Source organism: Salvelinus namaycush, chromosome 8 (genome assembly GCF_016432855.1).
Source record: "Salvelinus namaycush isolate Seneca chromosome 8, SaNama_1.0, whole genome shotgun sequence".
NCBI lineage: Eukaryota > Metazoa > Chordata > Actinopteri > Salmoniformes > Salmonidae > Salvelinus > Salvelinus namaycush.
In genome coordinates, this window is record NC_052314.1 from 2,704,756 (window position 1) to 2,723,644 (window position 18,889).

Here is an 18,889-nt window from a genome sequence, read left to right on the forward strand (position 1 = left end):
GGATGTAAAATCTACATAGCCTATTGTCTCGTCGGGTTGAGCTACATAACGCAATGTCAAAGCATTGGTCCGGCCTCCAAACAAGGCCTGTCTCGGTTCCAGGGGCTCTGGAGGGTCATATTGGGTAAGGAAGGCCTGAACATGAGGATCCGCCTTTTTGAGGGCTGTCCATTCGTGCTCCCACAAAACCACAACTTTTAACCCGTAAGTAGCCTTTAAAGAATTCAGTTTGTCTTGAAACTCTTGGTACATTTCCCCAAAAGTCTTTTGGGTTAGGACACACATGGCCTGGGGGACAAAGCATAATTTACAACCGTGGAAGAAACAACCGTTGTACTCATACACTGTCTCAACCCCGTCAATCTGTGTGTATCCATCTACATGGTAAGGCCCAAAAGCCTTCTCCCCCCTATTCAAAGCATGTTGGATAAAAATATCTTTATCCTGGGCCAAGTACTCCAACCATTGAATGGAACCACTAGAGTAGGCCTTGAATTGTCGTCGGTAGTTGTCTGGCGATGGGATAGCTATAGATGCTGGAGTTAGATAGTGTGTACGATAGGTTTTCATGCACGCGGATGCAATAGTTGTACAGCTCCAGGGGTCAATGCCCGCATCTTTGATTACCTCTTCTCTGAATCTGAGGCATCCTTCACGTAGTATAACCACGTCATTGTCACAGTATGATTCCATCTCTTTATGAAAATCAAAAGTTCCATGTCTTACTGTCTCGTACCACGTCATGAATTTCTCACGCTCTTTGGGAGACATTTGATCACACCCGTACATTTCGGGGGATGGATAAGATCCTATATAATGTAGATTCTCCTCAGATGTGAAGAAGTGGGGGAAATAGCCTTTGACCGAGTTTTCAAAACCCAAGGCCTCTGGCATTTGAGCCAATCTCATGGGTAAGAAGCTTAAGCTGTCAATGTATCTCTGTTTGAAGGCGGGGTCAACAAAACATAATATTTTACTCCCTTGAGCTATGACACTGGGCGCAACGCCTTGCTGTATCAAAGGGTTCAGAAGCAGATAGGAGTCATAGGCTCGCGCATTGTGAGCTATAAACGTGAAGTTTCTGTACTGGGCCTTTCTAAAATGTTTTAGAAAGAGCCGGGCACAATTGGGCCCCTCGGCCGACCACTTTTCACCGGTGAAAGTCATGGTAGATACAAAAATAGGCAAGTGAACCCCTGATTGCTGATTTGTCTCAAAATCATAAAAAACATATTTCTCTGTATGTTCATCTTCAGCCAAGGGCTGAATGTAACACTCATGTGGTACTTCTTGAACCACTTCTGCGTCTCTGCTTTTCAAAGGCCCTTTACAGATGGGGCAATGTAGAATTCCACAAACATGTGGTTTAGGGCTGTCTATTTTAAGGTTGTAATTGCAATGACATTTTGGACATTTCTTGTTAATGTCACAACTGCTTACAGATTTACAGGCCTTGGGGTGCCATGTTTCAGTTTTGTGTTTTTCGTAACAGTAAACCGAGCGACATGTGCGGTGACAATCCTCACAGGGTGTCAAGTTTAGCGGTTGCATAGGGCAATGTTTATCCAGACATACTGAACAGTTATAACGACACGAGTGCCCACCCAGGCGTGTGTAGCCGGTATGACAGGCGGGACAAACATATGGGGCGCCTAAAAAAGCTGTGATGTTAGTTACGGCATAGTAATGCTCATTTTGCACATAAAAGTACATAGTCTTAGGATGTGGCTCTTGTATATTTTGGAACTTCAAGAGAGCGTCATTAGCCCTACTGTGGTACAAAACCACAATCTTGATATTCAGAAAGTTTTCAAATTGGACTATGTCTGAGAAAGCCACAGCATCCTGTATACCGAGACCCACAGCCTTTTGTAGCTCTTGAGCTTTCTGTAACGCTGCGCGCTCTGTACATCCTGGGCTGAGTAAATGGGCCAGCCCTATGGCAAAGCATAGCTTATTACCATGATTGGGTACGATTATGAGGTATGCCCGTTTATTGCTTATGATTTCGGACTGCATTAGGCTATCGAGTTTCCTTCTCTGACCACCGCCCCCTTGGGGTTGACGTATTAATTGTACTACAAGTTCGAGGGTCCTATCTGCTAGCACGTTTAAATTTGACTGAACAAGGCGTTCTAGCAGGTTAACAAATTGTTCAAGATCTGCTTCACCATTCTGTAAAATAAGCGATACACGGCTCTGCAGACTGTCTCCACAAATTTCCAACTGTAAGAGATCCCTTGGTTCGCTATAATCTCTAACCCTATCTAACAGTTCATTCAAAGTGTCCATAAGCATTACGTAAAACACAGCATATTCCCGAATCTGACCCCCCCATGCGAAATTGAAAAACTGTCGAACCTCAATATTGTGGAATTTATTTCGATACAAAACATGTACACTGCGATCAAGACCATCCCCCTCCTGATTTGCTAGACAATTGTCCAACTGTTCAAAAACATCGTCTTGGGTTTCAGACTCTTCGGACATGGGTGTTAAAGGCTGGCTTAGAGGTGTAGGTGGTGCAGAATTAAACCTAGGGCTCTCGTTCTGTACACTGCGATCAAGACCTTCCCCCTCCAGATTTGCTAGACATTTGTCCAGCTGTTCAAAAACATCGTATTGGGTTTCAGACTCTTCGGACAGGGGTGTTAAAGGCTGGCTTAGAAGTGTATGTGGTTCAGAATTAAACCTCGGGCTCTCGTTCATCTGGGTAATTAGAGATATGATTGATTCGGGTATCTGTGATAACCTGTTTTCATCGGAAGGCCCTGACTCATTCATACGAGTAATAATTTCTATGAGTTCGGCGGGAATCTGGGATAATAGGTTTTCATCTATAGTCATTATGTCAATTATCCCAGAATCATTCATATGGTTAATTATATCTTGGAGCTCTGTAGGTATTTGGGCTAAGAGGTTTTCAATTGTCTCGCTTAGGTCTATAGGTGGCGCCATTTGTCTAATTAAGGACGTGTGTTCTTGTGTTTACAGCGGTGTTTTTTAACGGCGGTATTTGCTTGTTTTAACCCTACTGTTTTTTAACATACGGGGAAGCTCGCTACGCCAGAATGACACATCCTGACTGTATTGATGCTCTAATAGAATACCCATACGTCTTTGAAGTAAAGCCTTTCGTGATCTTAAACCCTGAGTAAAAGCCTTGAAAAACCGGGCTTGGTCTATTTCAGAAGCGGCTGTTTCCCCCCCAGAATTGGCTGATTCAAGAAGGTTGGCCACTTCACAAAACATCAAATCGTCTACCTCAGAAATGTCATTTAAACCTTTGAAATCATCAGTTTTCGATGCTCTCTTGACTGGGGTCTTTGGCGCCTCCTCGGGGTCTAGATGTGTAGCTTCTTCGATGTCTTTATAAGCCGGGGAGGAGTCTGAAATAAAAATAATACATACAAAAATAGGTTATTAACCCTAAAATATGTTAGCTAAAAATGTCAAATACATTTCAGATATAAGCCTATATATTAACAATACATTAATTAAATACCTCGGCTTTTTTGACGAGGGCTGTTCTGAAGAAGCTCGGAAAACTCTGGAACATGTCTTTGGGCAACCCTAATTACTGCATCTGCCTGGTCTGTAGCTGGTGAACCTGAAAAAAAAAACAGCATTAGGCCCTGTTTTAACATATTCCGGCATAAAAAAATATATAAATAATAAAATAATAATATATATAAATAATAATAATAATAATAATTGATTCATACCTTGTCCTTGGAACGCGGTCTCGTGAATACCGGCCAAGTAGAATTGCTCGGGTGAAGCGGAACTGTGGATCTGGGCACTGATTGTCCTTTGGTGTTTAGAAATATGTGGCGCACCGGTGGCCTGTCCAAGGGGAGGTGACCTGCCGTTTAAAACATCTGTTCGCGGCTTGTGTGTAAAAACCTCCTGGGGGTATGGTTGCATGGGCTCGTAGTCATATGTTTCGCAGAAACCGTTCAGGCTCCTTATGGCATCCTTTAACCTTCTAGGCTTTATGGCCGCTGTAAACACATAAAAATAGCTTTTAATATAAGATGCCCACACTTTTTGTTTTTAAGGTCTAAAAATATTTTTATGTATGGAATTCTTGGACTCACGTTTACAATTCAGGGTCGGCGTTGGGATGCAGGCAATTTGTTCCGGAGACCCTATGGCCGGTTCGAGCTCAGTTATACCTCGGAGTATCTGCGTGAATGCTTCAGAATCTATAAAACATTCGACAATATTAAAGCTCTAATCCCCGTATATAATATTGACATGTTATACGTTAAGAATACATGCCCTAATGCATGTTTAATATTGCTATAACATACATAATGTTCAAACAATTCCACACAACATACAAATCTAATATAAATATATATTTATTTCAAGAACTCACCTTCCGAAAGATCCATTAGGAGTTTTTCCTAGATGCTATTTTAACGGGTCAGTCCGATAACGATTCTTGGGGTTTCTGTAGGGGCTGTTTGCATCGGAACTAAAACGCTGCTAACAGGGTCGCGGTTGTCAATAGAGTTTGTCCCCCCACTACCTAGAGAAAGTACTGTATGATTTTCACATAGCATCGGGTTGACGTTTTTTTAGGACTAGACCCCAGCTATATTTAACTCCTACGTTATTTGGTTCAAACAATGGGTTTGGTGTGTTTAAACCTTATTACACCCAGGGCTATTCTACAAACTAACCGGTGTGGTAGCACCTCGATGCTGGGGGTTGGGAGTTCTAGACAAAAAGGGGCTGATTTACTTTTTTTAAACCCTACAGCCTCTGTTTTAGACCCTAGAACATAAATTATGTTTTGACATGTTGTTAATGATTCGTAAGTGGCCTTAAGACAAAGACACACTTTTTTGTTTGGGGGGTAAAGATAGAGAGAGAGCCTTGAGCGCTGACGCATATCCATTTATGAACACACCCCGCCCCGTTTTCTTTGTTTTGAAACACACACACACACAGCCACTCCAGCACACGCACGCCCACACACGCGCGCACATGTCTTTTTCCGCAAGTTTTCTCCTCAGGGACAGACTGAGCTGAGAGTGAACAAACTAACGAGTTCATGACATGGTGAGATTCTGCTTTTAAAACCATTTATTTCATTCAAAATATTTAGTACATACATTTTATAACCGTTCATAATTATGGTCTTTTACGATGCCTTTCTTACAGATCCAGAGGTCTGGTGTATCCGTTATCCGTTTCCAAGTCACCATCTAAATGCCGGGATCTCTTGCAAGGTTCATCAAAACTGCGTAAGTTTTCACTCCAGGGGTAGATCCTACGTCGGGCCTTTTGGTCGTGACTATGTCTCAAGGACAGCCTAGGCCAGCGCTTTAACTGTTCGCGATTTTTGAAGAGACTGTCCAGCTTATTCATAAGGGTTATGAAAATCGGATAATCCAACCATTTAAAACTAAACACAGGAATAAAAAAGTTGACATCTTTGCATGCTCTGGAAGCTACTGGAGAATTGACAGACTTTGTAGCATTCCCAGCATCATAAACTTCACAGGCTAAAATTGTCACTTTGTTGTCAGGGCTATAGTCCATTGAAGCGATTCTTAGAGCCTTCAGACCCCCTGCCCCCCCTAAGACCTGTTCTTCCAACGCATAGCCGGGCACATGTGTCCCACTCAGAGCCTGTTCAATTTTACAGAGAGCCAGCCTGATCTTTAGCCATTCTCTCATCCCCAGAGCAGGAGAAAAACTACCAGGTTTTGCCTGATACAAGGGTTTGGGGCCACTGTCTGTGAATATCTTTACCGTAGAATCCTCCGGGTGGAATATGTAAGAAATGTGGCCTTCACTCGTACCCAAAAATCCTTTAAAACATTCTGGAGCTTCACACAGAACTTCTTCAAGGCTTTGGTCACTGGGTTCATGACAAGCCGAGCATAACATCCCGAAAATTGGCATAGGTGGCATTTTTGTTTAATATTCAGGGGGGTTATCATGTACAGACTTAAACAGGGATTGTTCCTAGGGCTTTATAAGGCTGTGCCCCTGACATTAGTGTTTCCTAGACAACAACCCCGGAGGGCTATAAGCTATAAAATAGGCCTTACTCTTTGAAATGTTCAGCACACACACCCCCAACCACCCCACCCCCCTCAAACCAAAAGGGGGGTCAGGACAGGAAACCCTGGGCTTGCACGCGTCAGCAGAACATCAGCAGAACATAGGGTCATCAATCATTTTTTTTTGAAACCACGCCCCCCCTCAAACCAAAAGGGGGGTCAGGACAGGAAACCCTGGGCTTGCACCACGTCAGCAGAACGTCAGCAGAACATAGGGTCATCAATCATTTTTTTTGACAGCTGGACTTAGGGTCATCAATCAATATTTTGACACGTGACATCTACTTTAATCTCTCTCCTGTACAGGCCGAGCCCAACCATATCCTGATCATCCAGACAGATTCACAAACCATTGTCAGGTTCTGTGTAGAGAGGGTCTGTCTGGACGCTGTTACTGGGAGGTGGAGTGGGGTGGGTCATGGGTTGATACAGCAGTCTCATATAAAGACATCAGCAGAACATGGACAGATAATAGATTTGGAGACAATAACAAGTCCTGGAGTTTACTGTGCTCTAGTGATGGTTATTGTTTCATACACAATGATGTTGAGACTAAAGTATCAGACCCTCAGTCCTCCAGAGTAGGAGTGTACCTGGATCACAAGGCAGGCACTCTGTCCTTCTACAGTGTCTCTGACACAATGACCCTCCTCCGCAGAGTCCAGACCACATTCACTCAGCCCCTCTATCCTGGGTTTAATCTCTATAATAGTACTGCTGAGCTGGTAAAACTGTAGTAGGGTCCACATAGATACTAGTCATGCTGGTGTAGTCTATAGCTGAGCTGGTTAAACTGTAGCAGGGTCCACATAGATACTAGTCATGCTGGTGTAGTCTATAGCTGAGCTGGTTAAACTGTAGCAGGGTCCACATAGATACTGGTGATGGTCCCCAGATGTGATGATTCATTCTGCTCTGTTTTATGTACAATGTTTTGATCTTAAGATGTTACGAATTAAAATTCAATGCATTCATATTTTTTATTGATAGTATTGATAGTATTGATAGTATTGATAGTAAAGCCCAGTTTGGACTATCAATACTGGTACTGTATATAGAACCTTAGTGAAGCCCAGTATGTACTAAGGTTCTATATACAGTACCAGTATTGATAGTCCATACCAGGCTTTACTATCAATACAGATACTGTATGTAGAACCATAGTAAAGTCCAGTATGGACTATCAATACAGATACTGTATGTAGAACCATAGTAAAGTCCAGTATGGACTATCAATACAAAGTGACCATTTAGAATGAGGCCCAGTTCAATGAGAGGAAGTCTTAACAGAACTGGGGGATGACAGCCATGAAGTGGGTGAGTGGAGATCTAATATTGTTTTGGTGCCAATTACTACAGCATGATATTGTAATAAATCTACACCCTATTCCCTATGTAGAACACTACTTTAGACCTGGTCAGAAGCACCGTAGTGCACTATGTAGGGAATAGGGATGTGTTATGCTCACATATTCCTTTATCTCCACAACTTTATCTGATTCTCTCTCTAGCTCTCCCACTTTCCTTCATGGATTTATAAGGAAATGACTGGTATATGTAAACTCCCTCTACCCCATGCCAACACCAATCCAATGCTTTTACATTTGTGATGAGTAGTGAAGGAATGCTACACTTCAGGAGGAAGGAGAGAATATCGGGACGCCCCCATGGAGTGATGATAGAGGGATGTGAAAGAGGAGAGAGGTAATGGTTGTACTCCCCCATGGAGTGATGATAGAGGGATGTGAAAGAGGACAGAGGTAATGGTTGTACTCCCCCATGGAGTGATGATAGAGGGATGTGAAAGAGGAGAGAGGTAATGGTTGTACTCCCCCATGGAGTGATGATAGAGGGATGTGAAAGAGGAGAGAGGTAATGGTTGTACTCCCCCATGGAGTGATGATAGAGGGATGTGAAAGAGGAGAGAGGTAATGGTTGTACTCCCCCATTGAGTGATGATAGAGGGATGTGAAAGAGTAATGGTTGTACTGGACTTATTTATTCTCTCATTATTGACATACTTTTTCACAAACATATTTGCATAACACAAAATAATTCATGTTAGATAATGCTCACTTCCATAAGAGTCATTGAAGTGTTAGTTGAGATAGGACCCTGCCTTCACAGGGGGATATTTGTTGGACCCGTCACAACAGGTGATGAGGGCCTCATCCTCCAGCTGCACATAGAAATCCAGGGACTGCAGTGTGATCCAGTCTCCAGCAGGGGGCAGTAAAACCCTATGGACCTGAAAGGGAAATTGAGGAGAAAAATCAAAGGTGAATTTACATTATTCTTTCCACAGAGACCTGAGCCATATTCACTAGGCACCAAACTAGAAAATGAACTGAAACAGGGAGGGACTAACTGAACTTAAGAAAATGAAAGTGTTTTGCTACACTGTGCCCTAACGAATACAACCCTGTATTCAAACATCAATAAGCCAAAAACATATTGTATGATCTTATCAGGTAAAGGTGTGTCAAATGGAAGGGCAGGTCTCACCACTGAGAGGAAAACATCACTCGTCCACCTCTGCATCAGGTCAGCTATGTTGATCAGTACTGTCCCAGGGATGCTGGGAGCAGAGATGAACTCCCCTGACCTGGTACCACCGATGGAGTTGTCATTTTAATATCAGTTTAACCCCATTACTGCTATAACACACATAAACCATGTTAATAGAATGGAATGGATCCAGGTTCCATTTATTCTACAATAGATTTACTGCCTGTGGAACACTTCTCCAAAGTGTTCTGAAATCAAGATGACTGCAGGTCTGAATCCCAAACTAATGGGGGGAAATGGCACCATCTAATAAGATGGTATTTAGAGAAATGGAGAAAAACATGTTGGACAAACTTTACTATTGGGGAGAACACATTTAACATACATACAGAGCATTCAGAAAGTATTCAGACCCCTTCCCTTTTTCCACATTTTGTTATGTTACAGCCTTATTCTAAAATGGATGAAATAAATAATTTTCCTCATCAATCTACACACAATACCCCATAATGGCAAAGCGAAAACAGGTTTTTACATTTTTTTGCGAATGTATGATACTAAAAAACAGAAATACCTTATTTTCAGACTCTGCTATGAGACTCGAAATTGAGCTCAGGTGCATCCTGCTTCCATTGATTCTCCTTGAGATGTTTCTAAAATTTGATTGGAGTCCACCATTGGTAAATTCAATTGATTGGACATGATTTTGAATGGCACGCACCTGTCTATATAAGGTCCCACAGTTGACAGTGCATGTCAGAGCTTGAGAGGATCTACAGAGAGGAATGGGAGAAACTCCCCAAATACAGGTGTGCCAAGCTTGTAGCGTCATACCCAGGAAGCCTCGAGGCTGTAATCGCTGCCAAAGGTGATTCAACAAAGTATTGAGCAAAGAGTCTGAATACTTACAGTTGAAGTCAGAAGTTTACATACACCTTAGCCAAATACATTTAAACTCAGTTTATCACAATTCCTGACATTCAATCCTAGTAAAAATTCCCTGTCTTAGGTCAGATAGGATCACCACTTTATTTGAAGAATGTGAAATGTCAGAATAATAGTAGAGAGAATGATTTATTTCAGCTTTTATTTCTTTCATAACATTCCCAGTGGGTCAGAAGTTTACATGCACTCAATTAGTATTTGGTAGCATTGCCTTTAAATTGTTTAACTTGGGTCAAACGTTTCAGGTAGCTTTCCACAAGCTTCCCACAATACGTTGGGTGAATTTTGGCCCATTCCTCCTGACAGAGCTGGCGTAACCGAGTCAGGTTTGTAGGCCTCCTTGCTCGCACACGCTTTTTCAGTTCTGCCCACAAATTTTCTATAGCATTGAGTTCAGGTCTTTGTGATGGCCACTCCAATACCTTGACTTTGTTGTCCTTTTAAGCCATTTTGCCACAACTTTGGAAGTATGCTTGGGGTCATTGTCCAATTGGAAGACCCATTTGTGACCAAGCTTTAACTTCCTGACTGATGTCTTGACATGTTGCTTCAATATATCCACGTACTTTTCCTACCTCGTGATGCTGATCTATTTTGTGAAGTGCACCAGTCCCTCCTGCAGCAAAGCACCCCCACAACATGATACTGCCACCCCCGTGCTTCACGTTTGGGATGGTGTTCTTCGGCTTGCTAGCCTCACCCTTTTTCCTCCAAACATAAAGATGGTCATTATGGCCAAACAGTTTTCTTTTTGTTTCATCAGACCAGAGGACATTTCTCCAAAAATTATGATCTTTGTCCCCATGTGCAGTTGCAAACCGTAGTCTGGCTTTTTTATGGCAGTTTTGGAGCAGTGACTTCTTCCTTGCTGAGCGGCCTTTCAGGTTGTGTCGATATAGGACTTGTTTTACTGTGGATATAGATACTTTTGTACATGTTTCCTCCAGCATCTTCACAAGGTCCTTTGCTGTTGTTCTGGAATTGATTTGCATTTTTCGCACTAAAGTACGTTCATCTCTAGGAGACAGAACGTGTCTCCTTCCTGAGCGGTATGACGGCTGCGTGGTCCCATGGTGTTAATACTTGCGTACTACAGATGAACGTGGTACCTTCAGGCGTTTGGAAATTGCTCCCAAGAATGAACAAGACTTGTGGAGGTCTACAATTTTTTTTCTTAGGTCTTGGCTGATTTCTTTTGTTTTCCCATGATGTCAACCAAAGAGGCAGTGAGTTTGAAGGTAGGCCTTGAAAAACATCCACAGGTACACCTCCAATTGACTCAAACTTTGTCAATTAGCCTATCAGAAGCTTCTAAAGCCACGACATCATTTCCTGGAATTTTCCAAGCTGTTTAAAGGCACAGTCAACTTAATGTATGTAAACTTCTGATCCACTGGAATTGTGATACAGTGAATTATAAGTGAAATAATCTGTCTGTAAACAATTGTTGAAAAAATTACTTGTGTCATGCACAAAGTAGATGACCCAACCGACTTGCCAAAACTATAGTTTGTTAAAAAGACATTTGAGGAGTGGTTGAAAAACTAGTTTTAATGACTCCAACCTAAGTGTATGTAAACCTCCGACTTCAACTGTATGTAAATGTGATATTTCAGTATTTTTTTATTTTACATTTTTGCAAACATTTCTAAAAAACAGTTTTTGCTTTGTCATTACAATTGATTGATAAGGTAAAACAAACAATTTAATCAATTTTAGAATAAGGCTGTAACGTAACAACATGTGGAAAAAGTCAAAGGAGCTGAATACTTCTAGAATGCTCTGTAGGCCAGGAAAAATGTACTTAACAAGTCACATAAGTTACATGGACTCATTCTGTGAGCAATAATATAACTAGAGACCAAGTTTTTACTGCCAGGAGACGTAGCCAGGAAAACTCCTGGCCCTAATAGAAGCTGCAGAAGATTCAGTGGTGTCTTGTTTACCTGCAGGACACCCTCTTGGTTCTAGAAGACCAGAGGATTCAGTGGTGTCTTGTTTACCTGCAGGACACCCTCTTGGTTCTAGAAGACCAGAGGATTCAGTGGTGTCTTGTTTACCTGCAGGACACCCTCTTGGTTCTAGAAGACCAGAGGATTCAGTGGTGTCTGGTTTACCTGCAGGACACCCTCTTGGTTCTAGAAGACCAGAGGATTCAGTGGTGTCTGGTTTACCTGCAGGACACCCTCTTGGTTCTAGAAGACCAGAGGATTCAGTGGTGTCTGGTTTACCTGCAGGACACCCTCTTGGTTCTAGAAGACCAGAGGATTCAGTGGTGTCTGGTTTACCTGCAGGACACCCTCTTGGTTCTAGAAGACCAGAGGATTCAGTGGTGTCTGGTTTACCTGCAGGACACCCTCTTGGTTCTAGAAGACCAGAGGATTCAGTGGAGTCTTAAACGTTGCATCTGCACTGTTCAAGTAAATGTAAAAACAAAAAAAGATTGTTTAAAGTAATCCTTGATGTAAGGAGTTGTAAGGCTTTTTAATAGTGATAGCAACAACAACCAGACAGACAGGTTGTTTACTATGACTGGATGAAGGGATGCAGTGTTGAAGGCTTCCTTTAGGTCTCCTGGTCTCTTGGGATTTAAACTGTGAATACAGAGAGATAGTCCTAACCATTCAATCAATGTACACAACAAACAGTCATCATTAACACTATACTGAGTGGAGACTATAGATATAATATATTAACATAGAATATAATACAATATAATAGAATGACTAGAATAGAATAGAATGACTAGAATAGAATATAATAGAATGACTAGAATAGAACATAATGACTAGAATAGAATAAAATAGAATGACTAGAATAGAATAAAATAGAATGACTAGAATAGAATATATCAACTAGAATATAATATAATATAATGACTAGAATAGAACATAATGACTAGAATAGAATATAATAGAATGACTAGAATAAAACAGAATGACAATAATAGAATAGAATAGAATGACTAGAATATAATATAATATAATGACTAGAATATAATATAATATAATGACTAGAATGGAATAGAATGACTAGAATAGAATGGAATATAATGACTAGAATATAATAGAATATAATGACTAGAATGACTAGAATAGAAAATAATGACTAGAATAGAATGACTAGAATATAATAGAATATAATGTCTAGAATAGAACATAATGACTAGAATAGAATGACTAGAATATAATAGAATATAATGACTAGAATAGAACATAATGACTAGAATATAATGACTAGAAAATATAATATAATATAATGACTATAATAGAAATAATGGTTTCAGAAATACAAAGAACTCTGATTGTAAAACGTCTTATATGTTTAGTCCTAGATATGTCTAGGGTTACTGCTGAATGTAGTACCTCTAACCCTGACCCTAGACCTAACAGTAATAACCACACTGTAATGTAAAGTATTACCTCATTCTCAATGATCAGTCAATACATACAGTATTCATTTCACCTACAGTACGTTGTATCAATGTCAAGTCCCCCCTCATTACAACCACTTATTAATTATTATAGACACTTATAATCAGTGTTATAACACATAAGTGTATTATAAGGCATTATAAAGGTCATTAAAATAATTATAATATGTACTTCATAGAAACTGTTACACTTAATATATTCTAACAACTCACATTAGTTAGATTTATTCCAAATTAAGGGTCCTAACCTAGTAACTGAAATCTTTGTCTCCCTCTAGACGTGCAGTTCTCTCTCTCTCACGCCCTTCCCTCTAACTTCTACCTCACTGGCTCCCTCCCTGCACCCCTCCTTCCCTCCTTCCCTCCCTCCCTCTAGCCCCACCTCTCTGGCAGAACCAGGAAGTACCTCCCCCTCCACACAAACTATTTTCTGAGAAAACGAAACTGATCTGAGTCTCTGTGTCGTCTGTCTGTGTGAGAGTGAACAACCGTCCAAATGGCTCAGCAGGGAGTTCTGCTGGAACAGGACCAGTTCTGTTGTTCTGTCTGTCTGGATCTACTGAAGGAGCCAGTCACTACTGCCTGCGGACACAATTACTGTAGGAGCTGTATTGAGGGCTGCTGGGATCAGGATGTTTTGAAAGGGGTCTATAGCTGTCCTCAGTGCAGAGAGACCTTCACTCCAAGGCCTAATCTGAGGAAAAATAACATGTTGGCTGAGCTGGTGGACAAACTGAAGAAGACAGGACTCCAGGCTGCTCCCCCTCCTGCTCTGTGCTATGCTGGACCTGGACATGTGGCGTGTGATTTCTGCACTGGGACCAGAAAGCAGAAAGCCCTCATGTCCTGTCTGGCGTGTCTGGCCTCTTACTGTGAGACTCACCTCCAACCTCACTATGAATCTCCTGCTTTCAAGAAGCACAAGCTGGTCAAAGCCACCGCACAACTACAGGAGAAGATCTGCTCTCATCATGACAAACTGCTGGAGGTTTACTGTCGTACCGATCAGCAGTGTATCTGTTATCTGTGTACAATGGATGAATATAAAGGCCATGATACAGTGTCAGCTGCAGCACAGAGGACTGAGAAACAGGTAAGACCAGAACAACTTGTTGGTGACTGTCTGATAAACAAAGAATTTAAGAAATCTGTTTGAATATGAGATCATTCAAATGAAATTTATCCACAGCAGAACAAATATGAACACAAACCTTGAGTATATAGATATGTTAACCCAGATTCTCCAAATGTATCACCATTTTCTAAAGTCAAACACCATTATCATTCATTATCAAACACCCAATCAACTCCCCTGATTTGTGTACTATTAAAACTATAATCATTCACATAACAACATAATAATACCATTTCACACAGACACTTCCTCAACATTTGAATCTCTATCTTCTATGGGCCCTATGTCACATTACTATACTATTGATCTACTGGACAAAAAAATCTTGATAGCTCATTGAAGAGTGATTCTCCACAGAGGCAGCTGAGGATGAGTCAGCAGAAAGTCCAGCAGAGATTCCAGGAGAGAGAGAAGGAGCTGAAGGAGCTCCAACAGGTTGTGGAGTTTTTCAAGGTGAGTATTGTTGACCAGGGGAGACACCATTTCACTTCTCTCCTCCAGTCAGAGAGAGAGGAGAGGGGCCCCTCTACAATCCCACTGATCCCATTGTTGGGAACAGGCTGCCTGGACCCCTTTCAGAGAATAGACTGCTTAATGTAACCAACGGGATATGAACCCAGGTCTACCGCAGGAGAAACCAACATGTTGACCGTTACATCAAGAGGACATTCCCTATTGGGCCAACACTGATTTTGAAGTAGCAGGCGGGGCTACATCATCACATAACCATGAATAACCATGACTGACTCATGTCCCCTATACATACCTCTCTCAATTCAATTTCTTTATTGGCATGGGAAACATATGTTTACATTGCCGAAGCAGGTGGAATAAATACTAATCAAAAGTGAAATAAACAATCAGAAATGAACAGTAAACATTACACTCACAACATTGTCAGAAGAATAGAGACATTTCAAATGTTATAATTCAAGTGCAAACAGAGTGAGTCGTGCGCCAGACTGAGTTCTGGAGGTGAAATGGAAATGAATGAGGGAGAGTTAAGTGAGGTAGAAGGTGTGGTGAAGAGCTCAGAACCAGAGCCTGGCATCAATGATAAAGAAGAATCTGGTGCAGTAGGAGTTACATTTTTGGAAAAAGTGGATCCATACCTTTTGGCAGATCCATTAGTGGTTTCAGGGTGGGTAGGAAAGGAGTTGGCTGCAGTTGAATCAGTGAAGGTAACCTGTAGTGGACTTGTGATATTTGTTTGTGTTTCTTCTGACCAGAGGGAGTGGGCGCTCCGTGTCACACAACTTGGGTCAAGATCTGTTTCTTGTTTTGATCTCAGGAACAGGACACCATTGAAAGAAGTGATTTCTGGGGTAGTGTTAAGTGTGGAGGTGGAGCAATTGAAGTTGAAGACTCCTGGTGTTTGTGATGCCAGCCGTTTGGTACGACGCAGACCGGGTGGTGAGCGTGGTGAAACAGAGGTGTCACTGTCAGTCCTTTTGAGTTTTGAATCTTTACCCAACAAAGTCATGTTAGGATATATCAGTTATCCTGTTAGAGTCTTTGTGTTGAATCCACTGAGCTGTTTCAGGTGCAACGTTTATGGTCAAGTTGCAGCAGTTTGTAGGAGGGAGATTCCAAGATGTGGGAAGTGTGCAGGAGGTCATGGGATAGAGGATTGTGTCGTTTTGGTGGATAAAGTTGTGTGTGTCAACTGTAGGGGAGTCCATGTTGCTGGGGATCAGACCTGGGGCCAACGAGTGATATATGCTTCAGTAAGGTTGGCTTCTTAGCGTTCATAGCAATGGTTATCAACTGTACCACAGAAATGGAACGTAAATCACAGACAATAGATGTTTTGGTGGCAGCTGCAGAGAAGTATTTGGTCATACGAGATTTGACTTCAGACGAGTTACAGGGTGTGTTGAGTGGTGGTGTCCCGTCCTCCCAGGTCGTTGTCATGGTGCAGGAGCAGATAGGGTCAAAGAGGTGGAATGGGATAGTGGGTTTTTAATGAGTGTAGGGTTAGTTGGAAGGTAGCTTTTCAGTATTATCATAATTTCCCATTTTCCCATTTTTTATCACAAAATATCATGGATTTATATAATAGTTCAGTTGGGGGCGATATTTCAACATATTGGATGCCAACCGCCGTTAAACTCCAAAGAAGAAGAAACGTTACATTATGACTATGTACAGTGTTGTAATGATGTCTCTCTCTCTCTCTCATTCCATCACTTTCGTGGTAGTTGGTTGTGTGGGTCTCTGTTAGAGGAATTTAATTCCTGTGTTCGTTAACTTCTCTGCGCTACGGATCCCTTTAGCGGGATCATTTTCCTAAACAACCGCTGAATTGCAGGGCGCAAAATATTACTAAAAATATTTATGATCATGCAATCACAAGTGAAATATACCAAAACACAGCTTAGCTTGTTGTTAATCCACCTATCGTGTCAGATTCTGAAAAAACCCAAAAGTAAGAGAAGTCAGTCTCTCTCGCTCTTTCTCTCTCTCGCTCTCTCTCTCTCTCTCTCTTTGTCTCTCTCTGTCTCTCTCTCTTTCTCTCTTTCTCTCAACAGTGCTCTGCACAGGCAGCAGTGGAGGATAGTGATCAGATCTTTACTGAGCTGATCCGCTCCATTGAGAGATTGCGCTCTGAGGTGAAGGAGCTGATCAGAGCCCAAGAGAAGGCTCAAGTGAGTCAAGCTGAAGGACTCCTGGAGCAACTGAAGCAGGAGATAGCTGAGCTGAGGAAGAGAAGCACTGAGCTGGAGCAGCTCTCACACACAAAGGATCACATCACTTTCCTCCAGGTAACTAAACTGCCTTGTTACATGTGATGTGAAATTATCTTAATGTGAAACTATTAATCTCAATCATTATGTTGTCCTGTCTGTCTCCCTCTCTCTGTCTCTGCCTCTATGTCTCTGTCCCTTTGTTTCTCTGTCCCTTTGTCTCTCTGTCTCTGTCCCTCTGTCTCTGTCCCTCTATCTCTGTCTCTCTATCCGTCTCTGTGTCTCTGCCTGTCTTCCTGTCTGTCTCTTTGTATTTGTCTCTCTCTCTCTCTCTGTCTCTTTGTCTGTCTGTCTCTCTCACTCCCTCTCTCTCTCTCTCTTGGTATCTCTCTCTCTCTCTCTCGCGCTCTCTCTCTCTCCAGAGTTATCAGTCTCTCTCCAGTATCAGTGTATCTTCAGACTTACCCAGCATCGTTGTCCGTCCTCTTCAGTACTTTGGAGATGTGAGTAAGATTGTGTCTGAACTGAGAGAGAAACTAGAAGACTTCCTTAAAGGAGAATGGACCAAGATCTCCACTACAGGTGTGTTGAAAATAATAACATCAACTTTAGACCATTGAAAGTTCCCTACTAGTCATATACATGTGGAATATGGTATGATGATAACATTCCCTCTCTCTGTCAATGTGTTTGTGTGTCTGTAGTGAATATAGTGGATGTTGTACTGCCTCCACAGCCCAAGACCAGAGAACAGTTGTTACAATGTGAGTCTCTTTATTGTGAAGTAACTAACAGTCTCTTTTTACTGACACTCCTAACAATCCCTCTCGAAATATATAGCAATAGTAGATCTAATCAAAGACTGGGTATCTATCTGACTCCTCATATTTCTCTGATTTGATCTCTGCTGTGCTCTAATCAAACACAGGGTAGATACAGTATCTGACTTAACTTATTGTTCTAACTCCCCTTATTGGTTTCTGCTCTGCTCTTCTCCCAGATTCCTGTCAGTTCACACTGGACCCAAACACAGCACACACATGCCTCTCTCTGTCTGAAGGGAACAGAAAGGTGACTTATACAAACCAAGTCCAACCATATCCTGATCATCCAGACAGATTCACCAACCACTACCAGGTTCTATGTAGAGAGGGTCTGTCTGGACGCTGTTACTGGGAGGTGGAGTGGAGTGGAAGGGGTGTTATTACTGCAGTCTCATATAATGACATCAGCAGAACAGTGAGAGGTAATATATTTGGAGACAATGACAAGTCCTGGAGTTTACAGTGCTTTAGTGATGATTATTGTTTCAGACACAATAATGTTGAGACTAAAGTATCAGGCCCTCAGTCCTCCAGAGTAGGAGTGTACCTGGATCACAAGGCAGGTACTCTGTCCTTCTACAGTGTCTCTGACACAATGACCCTCCTCCACAGAGTCCAGACCACATTCACTCAGTCCCTCTATCCTGGGTTTTATGTCTATGGTACTGCTGAGCTGGTTAAACTGTAGTAAGGTCCACATAGATACTAGTCATGCTGGTGTAGTCTATAGCTGAGCTGGTTAAACTGTAGTAGGGTCCACATAGATACTAGTCATGCTGGTGTAGTCTATAGCTGAGCTGGTTAAACTGTAGTAGGGTCCACATAGATACTAGTCATGCTGGTGTAGTCTATAGCTGAGCTGGTTAAACTGTAGTAGGGTCCACATAGATACAAGTCATGATGGTGTAGTCTATAGCTGAGCTGGTTAAACTGTAGTAGGGTCCACATAGATACTAGTCATGCTGGTGTAGTCTATAGCTGAGCTGGTTAAACTGTAGTAGGGTCCACATAGATACTAGTCATGCTGGTGTAGTCTATAGCTGAGCTGGTTAAACTGTAGTAGGGTCCACATAGATACTAGTCATGCTGGTGTAGTCTATAGCTGAGCTGGTTAAACTGTAGTAGGGTCCACATAGATACTAGTCATGCTGGTGTAGTCTATAGCTGAGCTGGTTAAACTGTAGTAGGGTCCACATAGATACTAGTCATGCTGGTGTAGTCTATAGCTGAGCTGGTTAAACTGAAGTAGGGTCCACATAGATACTAGTCATGCT

At 41.9% G+C, this 18,889-nt stretch overlaps 2 protein-coding genes across 2 annotated transcripts in view; both read left to right on the forward strand.

Moving 5' to 3' along the window:
• Nucleotides 1-13,517, forward strand: part of LOC120052291 (E3 ubiquitin/ISG15 ligase TRIM25-like) — a 65,997-nt gene extending 52,480 nt beyond the window's left edge. The window contains exon 6 of the mRNA XM_038999121.1: nucleotides 13,346-13,517. Within this exon, the coding sequence (XP_038855049.1) occupies nucleotides 13,346-13,422 (77 nt within the window). The 3' untranslated portion in view covers nucleotides 13,423-13,517. The remainder of the gene's footprint in view (nucleotides 1-13,345) is intronic.
• The window catches only part of LOC120052286 (tripartite motif-containing protein 16-like), a 35,617-nt gene extending 17,234 nt beyond the window's left edge, over nucleotides 1-18,383 (forward strand). The window contains exons 4-6 of the mRNA XM_038999114.1: nucleotides 17,214-17,373; nucleotides 17,496-17,555; nucleotides 17,792-18,383. Of these exons, the coding sequence (XP_038855042.1) occupies nucleotides 17,214-17,373; nucleotides 17,496-17,555; nucleotides 17,792-18,303 (732 nt within the window). The 3' untranslated portion in view covers nucleotides 18,304-18,383. The remainder of the gene's footprint in view (nucleotides 1-17,213; nucleotides 17,374-17,495; nucleotides 17,556-17,791) is intronic.
• The last annotated feature ends 506 nt before the right edge of the window (nucleotides 18,384-18,889 follow it).